Genomic DNA, 17043 nt, shown 5'->3' with positions numbered 1-17043 from the left:
ACAGACTGCCTAGGTCCTGAAGCTTCCTCAAAGATGGCCTTTTCTAGGGGAATTGCACAAAGGCTGAAGGTGCTGGAGCAGATGGCTGCGCAGGCTGGAGGCAGAAAGTACACTCAAAGGGGACCAGCAGGGTAGAGCCATCCGTTTAGAAAAGTCTTCAGGTGAGAACTTTGAATTAGGGTTTTTTGGTGCTGGGGTTTGAACTCGAGGCCTCACAATTGCTAAGCAGGCACTCTATCACTTGAGTCACTCTGCCAGACCAAATGAGAGATTCTTATAGATATGAACTCCTCAACTCACTCAGTCTAGTCCTCAGACCTCCAGGAGGGTAAATAGAGACAAATTTAGCATCACACCCACTGGTGTCATACATACATAGGTGGGTGGACCCTGGAGAGTGGACCTGCTCCTACCTGGATTCCGCCTACCATGATCCTTATACCACGCCTGGTCCGGCCCCTGCTCCCAGGCTCAATTCCCTGGGTGTCTTCGAGTGCCAGACTCCCGCTCTACCTTCACACCCTTCGCTCTAAGAGTCACTCATCTCCCTCTGCCGTGGCCCCGCCCAGGTCCTAGACGGCCCTCGCCCTTCCACCTTCGCATACAACTCTCCAGACCTGCCTCTTTAGTAACCTGCGGAGGTGGCCCTGGCCCCGCCCTTCCCTTCCGCTCTAGCCCCGCCCCTGCGGCCGGGCCCGACCGGCTCCACCCACGCGGTTTTTGCCTCAGCGGATTCTGACCTTGCGGTGCTGTGGCCAGCCAGGCGTGCGCTCAGCGGTTGCCGGGGCCGCGGGCCGGGCCGGGCCGGGCCCGCCCACCCCAGGCGCCGTTGTCTTGGAGAGGGACGCGCAGGCCCCGCTGCCACTGGCGGGTCGGACCCGGTGGGTAAACGCGGAACAGAGATCCCTGATTCAGCCATCCCCAGGGTGAGCCACAGAGTCCCGTACCCCCTTCCCATCCCCAAGAGGGTCCCAGAGACACCAGCATGTCGAACGAGCTGAGCGCTCCAGGGACCTCACCCAGGGTCCCACGTCCCGGGACCCAGAAGTCGTCCGGCTCAGCGACCAAGAAGGGCGAGCGCGCAGCCAAGGAGAAGCCGGGGGCCGTCCTGCCGCCGGTAGGCGAGGAGGAATCCAAAAACCCTGGTACGCTGGAGGAGGGGTTCGGGGACCCAACCCCCAGGCTGTAGCTCTGAGCCACTTGCCACTCACTGCGCTGTTAGCCAGGCGGAGTTCTGAATCCCAGCTGGTAGATGTTTCCGTTGAACTTGATCTTAACGAACTCTGTTTTGGGATGCTGACAAGTACAATAAAATGTGATAAGATGTATGAGAAGAAGGCCCAGGAGGTGATGGGAAGAAAGGGGGCTACTAAGAGGGGCCTTTGAGCAGAGTTTTATAGATACTCATTAAGTTATTCAACAGTTCTTTTCCTTTCTCTTTCCTTCTTTCTCTCCCTTCTTTCTTTCCCTCCCTCCCTTCCTTCCTTCTTTCCTTCCTCTCTCTCTCTTTCTTTTTCTTTCTTTCTTGACAGGGTCTCACTACATAGCCCGGTCTGGCCTCAAACTCACAATCATCCTGTCTCAGTGCTGAGATTGTAAGCATGCATCATCTCCATTCCTGGCAACAATTAGGACTTAAATGTCTGTTCTGAGCTGAGTCTGATGCAGAGGAAGAACACATAGACACAGTCCTGCTTTCATGGAATTAACCTTTTCTGGGAGAAAAACAGAGAATCATATATGTAGGAGTGTGGCTCTTTTAGTTGCAAGTGAGAAGAGTCTCAACCTGAACTAATTAGGCACAAAGAAGAATTTATTGGAAGGCTTTTTTTTTTTTTTTTTTTGGTGGAACTGGAGTTTGAACTCGGCTTTGACACCTCGGGTCCATTTTGGTTTGCTTATTTTGGAGATGAGGACTCTTGAACTGTTTGCCTGGGCTGAACTCAAACTGGGGTCCTCCCTATCTCAGCCTTCCAAGTAGCTGGAATTACAGTGTGAGCTAGGTGCCCAGCTATTTTTTTTTTTTTTTGAGTGGTATTGGGGTTTGTATTGTGGGCCTCTCATTTGCTGAGCCTCCGCCAGCTCATAAGGCTTCTGTATATAAATTTGACAGCTTTGCAATCAGAGAGGGACAGAAACTTGCCGTCCCTGGAATGGAGGTAAAACAACTTGGGAAAACGCTGATTGTCCATTCACCCTGGCTGGGTGCTATCTCCCTGTCATTGTTGGTGCCTGGTGTGTGTGGGGGCGGGTATAAAGTATTATGACAGCAGGAGGAAGAGTATCTTCCAGGAGGAAAGACAGGATAGAATAGAATCCTCTGGGCATGGTGGTGCACACCTGTAACTCAGGAGGCTGAGGCAGGAGGATCTTGAGTTCAAGGTCCACCTGGGCTACATTGTCTCAAGGAAAGAAAAGGAAGCCAGGCACCAATGGCTCATACCTGTAGTCCTAGCTACTCAGGAGGCAGAGATCAGGAGGATTGTGGTTTGAAGCTGGCCTGGGAAAATAATTCTTGAGACCCTATCTTGAAAATTCCTAACACAAAAAGGGCTGGTGGAGTGGCTCAAGGTGTAGGCCCTGAGTTCAAGCCCCAGTACCGCAAAAAAGAAAGAAAAACCAAACACTACTATGACTGCTGTATGGAGAATAGAGTGGAGGGGAGGAGAGAGGGAAGATGACTATCCCGCCAGGTCCAGGAATGGTGGCAGTTGGGACAGGGCAGGGAGAGGGCAGAGAGGTGAAGGGTTAGGCCCCAGGAGGTGGGCGTAATGAGTTGGTCAAAGATTGGATAGGGTGGAGAGTGAGAGACTTAGCAGGAATAATTCCCATGTTTCTGGACTAGGTGCTGGCTGGGAGGGAAGGCTGGAAGAAGGAGCATGCAAGGCTGGGCTTCAAGGAGCCTAGGAGTCCTGGAGAAAGGTGGATAGAGAAGTAGCTTTGGGAGCTGCTAATGTTTTGCCATGCTTAAGTCCTGGGTATGAAGGTGCCCCAGGGAGAGAGAGTGTAAGCAGAGAAGAGGAGGGCTCTGGACCCAGCCAAGAGGTTGCAGAGAAGAATGCGCTGGGCTGGCTGGGAAGCCTGAGCTTTGGCAGAGAGTTGGGGAGAATTCAAGTGGCAACTGCACAGGGACTCTGAATAGGACAACATGAGGGTCATGGTCGCTTTAGCAGGCGCCACTGGGTGCTCTGGTGGGGGCTCACATGGGGTTGAGAACAATGGCTGATGTAGGAAGATGTGTAGGTTTAGAAGAAATTCCATCTGATGGCTTCTGTTCTTCAAGAAACTATATGCTAGCCAGGCGCTAGTGGCTCACGCCTGTAATCCTAGCTACTCAAGAGGCAAAGATCAGGAGATAGCAGTTCAAAGCCAGCCTGAGGAAATAGTTTGCAAGACTCTATCTTGAAAAAAACCCTTCACAAAAAAGGGCTGGTGGATTGGCTTAAGGTGTAGGCCCTGAGTTCAAACTCCAGTACCATAAAACAAAACAAAACAAAACAAAAAAAACAAGGCTGGTGGAATAGCTCAAGTGGTAGAGTGCCTACTTAGCAAGAGTGAGGCCCTGAGTTCAAACCCAGTACTGAAAAAACAAACAACAAAATCAACAACAAACAAAGAAAAACACCAGGCACTGGTGGCTCATGCCTGTAATTCTAACTACTCAGGAGGCAGCTATCAGGAGGATGGAGGTTAGAAACCAACTTGAGGAAATAGTTCACAAGACTATCTCGAAAAAACCCATCACAAAAAAGGGCTGGTAGAGTGGCTCAAGATGACTCACTGAGTTCAAATCCCAGTACTGCAAAAACAAAACAAAAACAGCAAAAAACAAACAAAAGCTATGTGCTGAGACTGTTGCATGAGAAAGGAGTGTGGAAGGGAGGAGAGTAGGAACAAGCTCTTTTTAAATTTTCCTTGTACTGGGGATTGAACTCAGGGCCTCAGGCTTGCTAAGCAGGTATTCTACCACTTAACCATGATCCCAGTCCAAAGCAAGCACCTTTCTGAGCTGCACTGTCTAGTAGTGAACAACTGAACAAAGTTCTACAGGAGATCCCAAGAATCAGAGTCTCTGGGGCTGGGGCCCAGGAAGCTGTTTTAACAGGCCACCTGGTGATCCATAAGGATGTTAAATTTAAGGATTTCTATTTGTGAGAAGGGAGATGTAAGTGAAGCACCTGTGTGCCTGGGTTCCCACTGATGGCTGGGTACATGAAAAATGTACCTTTCATCCCTTTCCCCAAGAAACCTCTAACCAGTCTGGGGATGTAGCTCAGTGGTTAGCATGAGGCCCTGGCTTCAATTCCCAGTACCACAAAAAAAAAAAAAAGAAAACCCTCAAGCTTTTCTGCAGGCTCTGTCACACCGTGGTGCTGGCTCCCTATTGCTCAGCCCCAGGAGGCTGTGCACAACCTTGGCAGCACCTCAGTCAGTGGCTTGGGTGGTGTTGCTGTGGAGCTCCTGGCTGTGGCACTTGGCAGGGACTCCCCTTCCTATTTCCAGGAACCACTTCTTCCTGGGATACCCATGGGGAAAACTAAAAAGAGCAGGGGTCTCTTGAGGCTCAGATGACTCTGGCTTGCAGAGATATCTCCACATGGGAACTGTTGGGCATGTCTGAATTAAAATAACTTATGGATTAATTTATAATTAATTTCTAAAGACTTTAGAACAGTGCTGGATACTAGGGAGATATAATATCTATCTATCTATCATCTATATCTTGTTAAATAAGCATTGCTGGACTTAGGTGTGGGGGGCTGTGAGGGGGAGAAAACTTGTGACTGGGAAGGGGGACAAGGGCAGAGGCTAGTGTTAGGAGCTGCCCAATAAAGACCATGCCATGTGTGGAAAAGAGAGATTTATTAGGGGCCAGACCAAAGGGCTGTCACCCTCAGGTTCAGAGCGCAGCAGGTTGGCTGGAATGGGTAGTGGGCTTTATAGGAGGGGACAAGCCATGGGGGAGGGAGAGAGTCTCTGGTCTCTGATTATCTGTGATCACCAGATGGAACAGTCGACATGCCTGGCTAGTTGAGTAACTGGAAGCTCCTGAGATTTTGCAAGCAGGGAAACAAGCAGGGGAGTTTGGCAGGCGGTCATAAATCAGGGGGTCTGGTTTCAGTGCTAGCCTTGGGAACTTCCACCTGCCCCAAGAATGCCAGGGACCTAACATTCCAGCCTTTTGTTGGTATTATGGGTGCCAATTGATCTAGCTGCTTTGTGCTTAGTGGGGGCATCATTAAAGGGGGTTTGGCTGGAATTTGGAAATTTGTGAGGTCCCTGGGAGTGAGGCTGATGGTTTTGCCCAAGCTTCATTTGCAGACAAGGCCAATTGTTGGTAAATTCACCTATGGCAGAAAATTGAGAGCCAGATGAGGACTAAGAGCTATGTAGGAGTGGAAGAGGGAGAGAGTTTGTGGGAGAGCAAACTCTCCCTAGCAGTACTCAAGAGTACTCATCCTTTGCTGTAGTGAAAGAGTCTGAAGTTGGAGGGCAAAGTTTTATCCTTGAAAGATGCTGCCACTGGGGGATCCCGTTGAGCTTGACAGCAGTGGGCGTTGTGAGTATGACCAGATGAGGGCTGGTCCACCGAGGTTCCAGTGGAGAGGGTCGAATATCCTTGAGGAGAACAAGATCCCCTGGTTTAACAGAAGTTGTTATAGGGTGGGGCAGGATCTGGTCTGCATGCTGTCTGAGAAGTTCCCTGAGAAGGTTAAGGTAAGGCAGATAGATAGTCAGCCAAAGGAGCAGTATCTGTTGGAGGCAAGTTTCCTAAGAGAAATGGGTGGCCATACATTATTTCAAAAGGGCTCAAGAAAGAAGGGCTTCAGAGGGTGGCCAAAGCTAAGGGCAAGAGCTGAGTCCAGGGTAAGTGGAGCTCAATGGAGAGTTTTTTTAGATGTTTTTTTATTATTTCATTTATTCTCTCCACTTTTCCTGATGATTGAGGGTGATAAGGGATATGTGGGTTCCAGGCCACACCCAGGGTAGAGGAGACAATTTGGGTCACCTTTGAGATGAAAGCAGGACCATTATCAGATTGTAAAGTCCGAGGCAATCCAAAGCGGGGATAATGTCATTGATTAAGTGGGTAGACACTATGTCTGCTGACTCGCCTGAAGTAGGAAAAGCCTCAACCCATCCAGCAAAGGTGTCAACCAAGGTCAATAAATATTTAAGTTTTTTATGAGCTGGCATATGGGTAAAATCAATCTGCCAGTCTTCCCCTGGTATGGAGCCCTGGAGCTGGTGAGCAGAGAAGGAAGGGGGTGTCTCAGGCCACCCTGGGGGAACCTGGGCACAGGTGGGGCACTCTTGGGTAACTTTCTTATGAGAGATGGAGGGAAGGATGGAAGAATAAAGGCTGAAGAGAGTGGAGAAGGGGCTTAGCGCCAATATGAAGGGTTCTGTGAATGGCCCTTAGAACCCCCTCTGCTTGTGTGTTGGGGAGAACATGTTTTCCATTTAAAAGGAACCATCCTTGTGAACCTGGTGGGGCTCCTAGATTTATAAGTCTATTTTGCTCTTCTGATGTATAAGTAGTGTTTATCTTAGGAGTAGTTATGAAAAGTGCAGTGTGGGGAGTCTGAGCACTAGCCCTTTTTGCCTCTCTGTCAGCAAAGGCATTGCCCTGGGCAGTCTCTGTAGTTTCTGGTTGGTGTCCCTTGCAATGGGTTACTGCTAGTTCTGGGGGAAGGTAAGAGGCCTTTAGCAGTTTCAGAATTAGAGGCCCGTTGGTGACGGGCGTGACCTTTGTGGTGAGAAAGCCCCTTTCCTCCCAGAGAGCAGCTGCACGATGGTGTACAATGTGGTGAGCGTATTTAGAGTCAGTAAAGATGTTGGCTGTCTTTCCCTCAGCTAGGGTAAGGGCTCTGGTTAGAGAGATCAGTTCTGCCTTTTGAGAGGTGGTACCCCATGGGAGAGGACTGGGTTCAATAACATTTGTGAGGGACACCCTGTGGAGAGGCTGAGACCCCCGCAGGATCTTGACCCAGGGGGTGAGTCGAGGAACCAGCGCATCTCAGGCCTCCAGTTTGCCTTCCTTTCAAGCTCTTTCTGTGAACTCTTGCTTCCTCACTGTCTCCTCTCAAGTGTATGTCGCGTAGATCTTTGCAAAGCAGCTTACTTTTTTAAACGCCTGCGAAGATGTGGCGTCTCAGCGGCTGCGGGTGGGCGTGGGCACGCAGGGCGGGCGTCTCGGGCTCTGCTGCCCTCTGGCGGCGGCGGGCTGATCCTGCAGGCGGGGTGCACTCACCCTCCTGCGGGTCCCCGCAGAGGAGTACCAGTGCACCGGGGTCCTCGAGACCGACTTTGCAGAGCTCTGCACGCGCTTGGGCTACACGGACTTCCCCAAGGTTGTCGTCCGACCCCGCCCCCACCCGATCTTTGTTCCCTCGGCCTCCTTGTCAGAAAAGCCCACCCAAGGTGAGTGACAGTGGAGACCCCGGGTGCTTATCAGGGTTACATACAGTCCACCTCTAGCTTTCTCTCGCACAGCTGGCCGGGCCGAAGGGTGGGGACGCAGTGTGGAGTGTGTGTGTGTGAATGAGGTAGAGGGATTCCGAGGCGCGGACAGGGAGATGGTGGGGGGTCCATTCTCTTTTCCAAGGTGTCCCATCCAGTCCGCGCGTGGCCGCCCTCCCCGCCTCTCCCCATGGGCCAGTGGGGCTTAGAACCCGGTGCGGTGGCTCTGTCCTCTCCCTCCTCACCCCTACCTTCTAGACGACCAGCGGCTGTCGACATCCTGCAGCCTCAACAGCCTGGAGAGCAAATACGTATTTTTTCGGCCCACCATCCAGGTGGAGCTGGAGCAAGAGGACAACAAGTTGGTGAAGGAGATTTTTATTCGCGGTGAGGCCCCACCCCGCTGCGCCCTGCTGCCTTGGCTCCTGCCAGTTCTGAGGCGCCTTCCTCCTCTCCCTCCGCAGGTTGGAGGGTTGACGATCGGATCCTGGGTATCCTCTCCAAATGCCTACCCCCCCTTAGCCAGCTGCAGGCCATCAAGTGAGGGGCACTGGGGAGATGTGGGGGCTGGTGCTCCCGGTGACTTGGGAGAGAGAGCAGATGGACCTGGGACGGTGGGGATGGGAACAAGGGAAAGGTGTGTCTGGGAGGACTGTGCAGAAGGGTTTCCAATCGGAGGTGACCTCCAGCTGTTTCTGTGCTTCCCAACTCCAGCTTCTGGAAGGTGGGGCTGACTGATAAGACCCTGACCACCTTCATCAGCCTCCTGCCTCTCTGTTCATCCACGCTCAGGTCAGCAGAAGGGAGAGGTCCTTAGGGTCTTGCACAGCCTGGCTGGGTGGGCATTGGAGGGGAGCAGTTTGAGTAGGATCCCAGTTCCTGTGGGCCAGACTGACATCTCTGTAGAAATTAGGCTCAGCCAGAGTCTACTGGCTCAGGAAGCTCCCACCTGAGAAATGGCCCATGCAACATCTAGAAAGCCCAATTTTTGAGGCCTCATCCCCTCTCCTCTCCGTCAGTCCTTGGAGGTCACCTCCCTTGTGCCCTGGCCCAATATGGGGGCTGGTAAGACACCATTCTTATACTGCAGGAACTCAAAGTAGAGAGAGAGAGAGAGAGAGAGAGAGAGAAGAGGGCAGAGGGGAGAGAGGAGACAGGAGAGAGAAGTAAAAGTATAGTGTGGGGACTGTGGAAGTGGAGAAATAGTTCACAGGGGAGGAGAGCCTCCCATCTTACGGGTATGGGGCAGGAAAACCTTGAAGGCTGCTTGGAGGTGGAATTGGAGGGAGCGTGTGCCAGGTGTGAGGTAGCTACTATAGCTGCAGTTTGGTGAGTAAAGGACAAAGCTGACTTGGCTGCCTGCCCTTCTTGAGGCTCCCACAGCATTCTTGACTGTTCTTGCTTGGCAGAAAGTAGTCAGTGCTGTACCCTGGGACTTGCAGGTCTTCCTTCTGTGAGTGGGTTGGACTCTCCCTGAGGGCAGGAACTATGTTTTCCTTATCTGGTTCCCCAGCATTCTTTGTGTAGAGACACATTTCATTCCATTATGGGAACTAGAAACAACTCAGCTAGTTGACAAACAACTATATGAATTCATTATATAAGAATAAGTCTTATCAGCATAAAAGTAATTTAAAATGAATTAAATTTTGTGAAAGACAAGGCAGCCTGAAAGGCTAAGGAAAAATTATAAGTCATGGTAGAAAATGTTTCTTTTTAAAATCCCCCCTTTTATTTATTTATTGTTGTGCTGGGTGGGGTGCACTGTGGCATTTACAAAGTTCTTACAATATACCAAATATGTCATACTTGAATTCACCCCCTCCACCATTCTCCTTTATCTCCCCCAACTAGAGAACTTTCTAAGCCACTGATGCAAGTTTTGTTGTAACTTAGAAAAGACCTCCATTTTCTCAGTATTGTTAGTGGAGCCATTGCCTTGTGGAAGGGACCTGTAGTAATTTGTCTATGGCTGTGTAACATTCCCAAAATTGAGTGGCTTAAGCCAGTACCATTTACCTTATAGTTTCTGTGAGATTGTCAGGTTGAAGGTTAGCTGGGTATTTCTGACTAAGGGTTTGTCTTGAGCTTGCAGCAAAGCTTTTGGAGCTGAGGTCATCTCAGGGTGAGATGGTGAAAATCTGCTTCCAAGCTCACATATGTGACTGATTGTGGTCCTCTCCATAGGCTGGGTGTCATCATGACAGGGCAGCTGGTGACAGTGGCAGGGAGCACCCAAGATGAAAGTCACAGTCCTTGCAACTTAAACTTAGAAGTGACATCCCATATTCTGTTCATTAGAAGTGAGTCATTAGGTCTGGTAACACTAAAAGGGAGAGGATTATACAGGGCCTGAGTATCAGGAGGTGGAGATCATTGAAAGTCATCTTAGAGACCACCTCACCACAGGCCACCCTTGGGGAGTGGCCCCTTCACATGGCCACACTTCTGGATTTCTAGCTTGGGAATTGTCACACATTTCCTACATAGGAAGGAGGGGAGCACCCTTTGATTCTTTCCTGGCTGCTCCCCAGAGACCTACCCCTCTTCTTGGTCCCCTCCCTTGCCTGGCTTCAGTAGTACCTCAGAACTGGGTCCTCCTACTTCTCAGATCCCTCCCACCCGCAGGAAGGTGTCTCTGGAGGGGAATCCATTGCCAGAGCAGTCATTTCACAAGCTCATGGCGTCGGACAGCACGTAAGACTGCTTGCCCTCACCTACCCTTCTCTGGGCCTGTCCCCTACTCCAAGTCATTCATCTTTAGTTCCCATCTTTCCTGTCCCTTCAGCATTTCCTCAGGGGCCCTCCTATCCCTTTCTCTCCCTCTTCGTACTAGACGGCCCCCCTCATGTCCTTAAGCTCCGATTGCCTTGAGTGCCCCACGGTTCTCCTCGTTTCCAGTGACTCCCACTCTCCTGCCACTCCAGGATCGCCCATCTGTCCCTGCGCAACAACAACATAGACGATCATGGGGCGCGGCTCCTGGGACAGGCGCTGTCCACGCTGCACACCTGCAACCGGACCCTTGTCTCGCTGAACCTGGGCTTCAACCACATCGGGGACCAGGGCGCGGGCTACATCGCAGATGTACGTGGGCAGCGGGACTGGGTCCACCCGGAGCAGGGCAGCTCGCCTGCGGCTCACGCGCCCCTCCGCTCCGCAGGGCCTGCGGCTGAACCGCTCGCTGCTCTGGCTGTCCCTGGCGCACAACCGTATTCAGGACAAGGGTGCGCTGAAGTTGGCTGAGGTGTGTACCGGCTGGGCGGGGCCGGGGAGCTGACCCCCTGCCTCTTTCTCCGCCTTCCGCCCCCGCCCCCACCCCTACCCCTGCGTCACCTGACCAAGAGGTGTGGGCCGCGCCCTAGGTCCTGCGCCCTTTTGAGTTGACGCACACGGAGGTGGTGGAACGCCGGCGCCTCCTGCTGGAGAAAGGATCACAGGAACGGTCGCGTTCGGTGAGGAGCCACTTGACCTCAGGACAGCTGAGAGCCTACTTCTTGGTCAGCTGCTTTTCAACACGCTGGCCACGCCTCTACTCTCTCTCCTGACCCTCTGGGCACGGCTCTTGACAAGTTTCTGCACAAATCTACCTAATGTTTGCCAAGTCCCTTCTTGATGGCCTCTTAACTTCAGAGCCACCCTGTGTGCAGTAGATGTATTGATTAAGAGAAAAGATACTAGATTCAGACCGCCTGGACTAGAAATCCAGGTTCCTCAACTGTAAACAGGGATAATTGTTACCTACTTCATAAAACTGAGAGGGTTAAATGAATTAGTTAATGTAATGCATTTAGAATAGTACCTAGCACTTAGCTCAACAAAAGTTAGCTAGTTTTTCACTGTACGTGGTGGTGCAATCTATAATCCCAGTACTCAGGTGTCGGAGGCAGGAGGATCACAAGTTCAAGATCAGCCTGGGCTACACTATTTATTTATTTATTTATTTATGTGGTACTGGTGTTTGAAGTCAGGGCCTACACCTTGAGCCACTCCACCAGCCCTTTTTTGTGATGGTTTGTTTTTGAGATAGGGTCTCTTGAACTATTTCCCTGAGCTGGCCTTGATCCACCTGATCTCTGCCTCCTGAGTAGCTAGGATTACAGGTATGAGCCACTGGTGCCCAGCATGGGCTACACTTTAAAACAACAACACTCCCCTTCACCCCCACCAAGTCAAACCAAACAAAACAGCAACAAATCAAACAAGGTCTGGGGATATGGCTCAGTGGTTGAGTACTTGCCTAGCATGCACGGGCCCTGGGTTTAATCCCCAGCATTGCAAAAATAAAATGAAATTAGCTGCAGTTTCCTCCTCAGTTAATTTTCCCATCCCCCATACCTCTGCTATTTCTTACCAACAGCTCCTTGGCTCAGAGGTGTCCTATACCAATTGTTTTAACATTTAGGCAGGGAGATGGGTGGTGGGTGCTGTTAGTCCCAACAACTACTCAAGCATAGGCTTATCTGTGTTCCCCCATTGAAGAAGGACTCTAACTGCTTCCTCAACCCCCTCCTGTTTGTGAGCACAGCCTTCCTCCTCTCGACACGGGGACTCCCGAGAGAAGTCTCAGATGATTGGAGTCAGCAGTATTGCATTGGTGGACAAGCCAGAAAAGATGCAGGCAATGAAAACCCCTAAGGGCCTGAGCAAGAAAAAGGAAAAGCCAGGGGTAGGTGTGCAGGGGGAAAGAGCCTGGGTGCTGGATGGAATGGGAGGAGCCCTCATGTTGTACAGAGGTGGTAGAAAGAAGGCGGCCAAATGGCCTTTAAAGGTCCCCCTCAGGCCCAGGGCCTTCCCATACCTGCTGTCCATCCACCTGGGAGGTAGGACTTTCATCTCTCTTTTTATACCCTTCACAGGAAGTGGTCAAAAAAGATGAGAAGTCAGGGTCTGGGCAATCACCCACTCAAGGAGCCTCCAAGAAAGAAGACGCCACGAAGTCAGGGAAAGGGAGTAAGTGTGAGTACCCTCTGGGTACCTTTCCTGTGTGGATGAAGGAAGTGTGCTGGGTGGGCAGAATGCAGGAGGCTGTTCTTGGTCTGGATGTGTCTGCCAAAGGCAGGTCTTAACTATCTCTCCCTTTTTCTCTCTCTGGGCCTTATTTCTTTCTCACAGTGAGATGATATAGAGAGAACCACCACCTGGCTACCCTCCATAGATCATTTCTCAGGGACTAGTCCTCTGTGGCCTTGTCCTCAGAAAAGGAACCCGCCTACCTAGCCGGGGCCCCTTGCAGCTGTTTCTATTGTACCCAAACCCAAAGTTCTTGGAGTTTAGGGTCTTTGGCTCATCTGGTCCATTTTCTCTGTGGCGCCTGGGCGGTATCAGAGGTCTGCACTGTGAATTTTGGCTTCTCTTCTGGCCTTAGAAGTGACCATCCCTGAGCAGAAGTTAAGCAAGGGAAAAAGCATCAAGACTGGGAGCAAAGAGAAGCGCAGCATCTTCCTGGAGTCTGAGGTGAGCTGCAGGAGAAATGGAAGGAGGTCCAGGGCTGCTAGGAGGGCCCTCCCCCATCCTCTTCTGGAACGCAATCTTCAGTCCTGCACTGTGGCAGCAGCTGCCCCCCTTCAAACTCTTCTCCATTCTTGTCCCACTACACCTGAAACCCCTCCATGATCTGGGCCCTCTGTGGGAACAATGTTCAGTGTTCCTCTTTTCCCTTCTGACTTGGGCAGGGCCCTCTACCTTTCCTTGTCTAGTAGCAGTACCCACTTCAGACCTGCTGCCCAGTGGGAACAGTGTCCACTGTGGCCATCAGCTGATCAGCACCACCCATTTGCCTGTATAGCTGCATACGGAACAAAGCTTGCTTTTGCCCCTCTCAGCAACTCCTCAAGGCATGTTTAATCATGGCACCATCCCACTCCACTTCATGCAAAGCTCCTTCTTTAGATCCTTTGTTCTTTGCCTCTGGATCTTCCCTTTCAAATGGAGAGCATTTGAACCAACTTGTTCCTTGCTTTGGAAATCTTCCTGGGCCACCAACTTCCTAGCTCTTAGCTCTCCCTCCACCCCCCAATCCTGTCAGCTGCCTAGAGGTTTGTTTCTGTTCTTAGATTCTACCTCCTCCATCACGAGAACCCCTCAACTGTACCATACACCCCATGAGCAGGGAAGGGCCCTGTCCCCTTTTAGGGGTCTTCCCTGGTATCTAAGACAAGGTCTGGCAGAAGAGAAGTCTGATGGAGGAAGGGGTGAGATTGCCTTTTAATTCTCACTGTGGTCTTTGCCTCTGTCATGAGTAGGCTGCTGTTTCTCATTAGAACCTGCCTCAGTGTCATCCTGCTCTAGTCTGTTAAAAAGTATTTAGTAAAATCCAAATGCCCGTGCTGTTTTATGCCTGTACAGCCTTTGCTTCTGCTGTATTCTTTGCTTAGCACACCTTTCCCTCTTCATCTAAGAATGTCCATATACCTTCATATTTAGCTCCTAGGCCACCTCTCCCAGAAGACTGTCCCTGGCTCCCAGGGTAGGCAAGATGTCCTTCCTGTGCTCCTATAGCACCTGGAGCTTATCTATCAGAAGCTACTTCACACTGCAATGCGGTTTCACTCTCTTGATTCCCCCAAACCAAGGTGCTTCTTGTGGGTATGGCTTATTTATCTTTGTGTTCCAGCACCTAGGACAGAGCCTAGACTATAGCTGGCACTCCAACATTTATGTTGAATGAATGAGTGGCCTGGTGATCAGCTTCCCTTCTCCTCCGCTGCAAATAGTATTTTATTTTAGCAGCTGGTTGCTGAAGCTACTGAGATGGTCAACCCTCTCCTGGAACCCATGGAGCACCGAGATGGCAAGGTTTTCATGCCTGGGAATAAGGTCCTTTTGCACCTCAACCTCCTCCGTATGTTTGCCAACCTCTACTGCCTCCCTGCCACAGGGCTGCTTGGGTTCCATCCTGCCAGGAGGTTGCCCACTCTGACTCTATAGGGAACACCTGGTTCTCCCATAGTTGGGCCTCAGTTGCCAGAGGCCCTCTTACAGAGGCTGGAGGTGAGGGGTAATTGCTGGGCTGGGAGGAGGGAGCTGAGGGCAATAATGAGATGAATGAGACAGGTGGGGGATGGGATGAAAAGGGTGAGAAGTGAGATGGGAGAAATAGAGGAGAGGAGCGGGGGAGGGTTGGTCCTGAAAGTGCTGATGAGTCTGGAGATGAGGAGCTGGAGGAGCCAGGCTGCTGAGGGTGTGGTGTCAAAAGCCACCCTTATCTATACTTTCCACCAGGAAACCACATCACAGAGGTGGGGCTGGAGGGCTTCCTCACTGCTGTGCGGTACCAGGTGCAGTTCTCCAAGCCCAAGACTTCATCGAAGGGCCCAGTGGGGCTGCTATGGCTGTCCCTGGCAGTGAGTCCCTATCTCCCTCCTGCTACTCCTACAGGTGGCTTTGTCTCCCATTTCTAAGGAAGATTTATAGTTACTGATTTTTTTTTTTTTTTTTTTTGTGGAACTGGGGTTTGAACTTATGGCTTTGTACTTGCAAAGTAGGCACTCTTATCACTTGAGCCACACCTCCAGTCCATTTTGCTGTGGTTATTGCACAGGCTGGCAAGCACATCGAACTGTGATTCCCCTTACTGATCTCAACCTCCCAAGTAGCTCAGATTATAGGGATGAGCCAGCAGCGCCTAGCTGGTTTTTTTTTGTTGTTGTTTTTCTTAAATCACAACATAGCCTCCATTCTTCTTTCTGCAGGATTGGCAGTTATCACTGCCTTTTCCCCAAGTCTACCACCCACTAACCCACCCTTAGAACTAATCTTCAATCCTGTCAGCCTTCCTTTTTCTCTTTCAGAAAAACTACTTTGATCCACAATGTCCCACCTACATCATGATCCAGGAGCTGATGCTGCCAAGGGACCCGGTCAAGGCCAAGCTCAAGGAGGAGGAGGCCACTGATTTCTCCACCTAGTCTCCTCCTGCTTTCTTCCCTGAGACTTAACCACAGAAGCACTTCTGTTCCTGTGTGGGCTGACCTCCCGGGGGGGAATATCTGGACCAATAACAAAGTCTGTTGCTGTATTGTTCTTTGAAAACTTTGTTCCAGAAGGACTTGGAACATTTGGACTCTAGTCTGTTCATGTGACATGGCCAGAAATGGCAGAATAGTGATGGTCTGAATCACTTTATAGTTTTCCCGGGATGATGTCAGCCCCCTTGGCAGTGGCTAGCCAGGACCATTGCCCCCTGTCTTCAGGGCTAGTTCTTGCCCAGCCAGTCATTCCCCCCAACTATGTCCCCAGAAGACATGCCCTCTGCCAGAGTGTGTAGTCAACCTTTGGTCTCGGAGGTAGAGGGAAGGATCTGAGATGGGATCAGTCACTAATGCACACCTGTGGGATGAAGTGGAGTTGAGGAACCAAGTCCAAGCTCCATCCTCCAGCACCACCCCCTTGTGCTTATCTTTAGCTCAAGTGTTTACTTGATTTAGAAGAGGCCAAGACTCAGTTTAAAAAAAATTGAATCCTCAAGTGGGGATGCTAAATGTCTCAACATCTGCATAGCAAAGGCCAAGCATTAAACATGACTGCCAGCAATCTGAAATCAAGAATACCCAGAGTGTGAGGGCTTCTGGAGAGCCTATCTCCAACCTACAGGGTTCTCCAGAGAAGGTACAGAGGGGCCAGCCTCCCCTTCTCATCTGTTCGTACTCTGAACCTGTTCCATATGCCCTCCTATTTTCTCTGCCTACCCAGAGCCCCTTTGTCTTGCCTAGCAGCCAGGTACAGCCAGGGCTGTCATACCCCGTCTGCCTCAGCTGCCCCTGGACTGGATGCAGGGTCTCCAGGGGCAATCTATCATTTCTTTCAATTCCTAACATTGAGCACATAAAGGTGCTTGATGATCAGCCACCCCAGCTTTCCCAGTTGTCCCTGACAAGTCCTCTGAAGCTCCTCTTACAGCCCTTGTGATATTGTTGGATCTGTGGGAAGACGGGGAGGGATAAGGACAGTGAGGAGCTGGCCAGGCCTGAAGTGGTCCTCCCTCTTATGTTTTGCCACTGGCTCAAAGTCCCTGGTCTTTCAAGGTTCCCTCTCCTTTGTGTGAAGGGAGTTCAGTGTCTTTCTGCCTGTTTTCTGCCTGGGGATGTATAACTTGCCCTGCCCCAGTTCAGAGAGTGTATGCTAAAGCTTTGGGAGAGAATACAGTAAGACCTGTGGGTCTGGTTCCAGGGTGGAGGGAAGCTACCTCTGGTTTCCTCTACTTAATCCTAGTCAGTCTCAAGAGGAACAGCTTTAGTATCTTCTATCACAGCAGTGCCAAGAATCACACACACGACCACAACTGAAGAATATTTAACTTTTCTTAAAAAAAAAAAAAAAAAACCAAAAAAACTTAACCATGAAAGAAAAAAGAGTATACATTATCTTAACAGCAAAACAGTCATTTCCATATCTATATTTTATATATATTATATATATTTATATATATATATATATGTATATATACACCAACACAGTGTGTATATTGATCAGTGGAGAGTGTTGTGAGGACATGGTAATAGGTCATTGCTGGAGTGGTTCCTGGGAAAGATCTTGGTTTAGTTCAGGGACTCTAGTACTCAAATCCCCTACCCCCTC

General features: G+C 50.6%; 1 protein-coding gene across 9 annotated transcripts; it reads left to right on the top strand.

Annotated features, from left to right (window-relative positions):
• The first annotated feature begins 40 nt into the window (after positions 1 to 40).
• Lrrc71 (leucine rich repeat containing 71) lies at positions 41 to 16820 on the top strand. 9 transcript variants are annotated; one of them, XM_074047808.1, is made up of 15 exons: positions 41 to 1145; positions 7276 to 7425; positions 7723 to 7851; positions 7929 to 8004; positions 8179 to 8256; positions 10093 to 10161; positions 10392 to 10551; positions 10628 to 10711; positions 10830 to 10919; positions 11993 to 12133; positions 12324 to 12423; positions 12836 to 12921; positions 14197 to 14308; positions 14689 to 14810; positions 15258 to 16818. In XM_074047808.1, the coding sequence occupies exons 1-15, from the start codon at positions 986 to 988 to the stop codon at positions 15372 to 15374; spliced, it is 1674 nt and encodes a 557-aa protein (XP_073903909.1). In that variant the 5' UTR covers positions 41 to 985; the 3' UTR covers positions 15375 to 16818. The 9 variants fall into 9 exon arrangements, with proteins under 9 accessions (XP_073903909.1, XP_073903907.1, XP_020018988.1 ...); XM_074047806.1 differs by having other exon boundaries at positions 14194 to 14308; XM_020163399.2 differs by having other exon boundaries at positions 12324 to 12417; positions 12833 to 12921; positions 14194 to 14308; positions 15258 to 16816.
• Positions 16821 to 17043: the final 223 nt, after the last annotated feature.

This window comes from Castor canadensis, chromosome 11, assembly GCF_047511655.1.
Source record: "Castor canadensis chromosome 11, mCasCan1.hap1v2, whole genome shotgun sequence".
In the NCBI taxonomy this organism is placed as follows: Eukaryota; Metazoa; Chordata; class Mammalia; order Rodentia; family Castoridae; genus Castor; species Castor canadensis.
Note: the sequence above shows the minus strand (reverse complement) of the source record. Positions and strands in the feature narration are given on the sequence as shown.

Excerpts from the sequence above, each read along its gene's own strand:
- Lrrc71 (XM_074047806.1), top strand. The coding sequence starts at position 986 with ATGTCGAACGAGCTGAGCGCTCCAGGGACCTCACCCAGGGTCCCACGT. Across the intron at positions 8,005-8,178 it reads AGCCAGCTGCAGGCCATCAA|CTTCTGGAAGGTGGGGCTGA; the intron begins GTGAGGGGCACT and ends TCCCAACTCCAG. Across the intron at positions 10,162-10,391 it reads CTCATGGCGTCGGACAGCAC|GATCGCCCATCTGTCCCTGC; the intron begins GTAAGACTGCTT and ends CTGCCACTCCAG.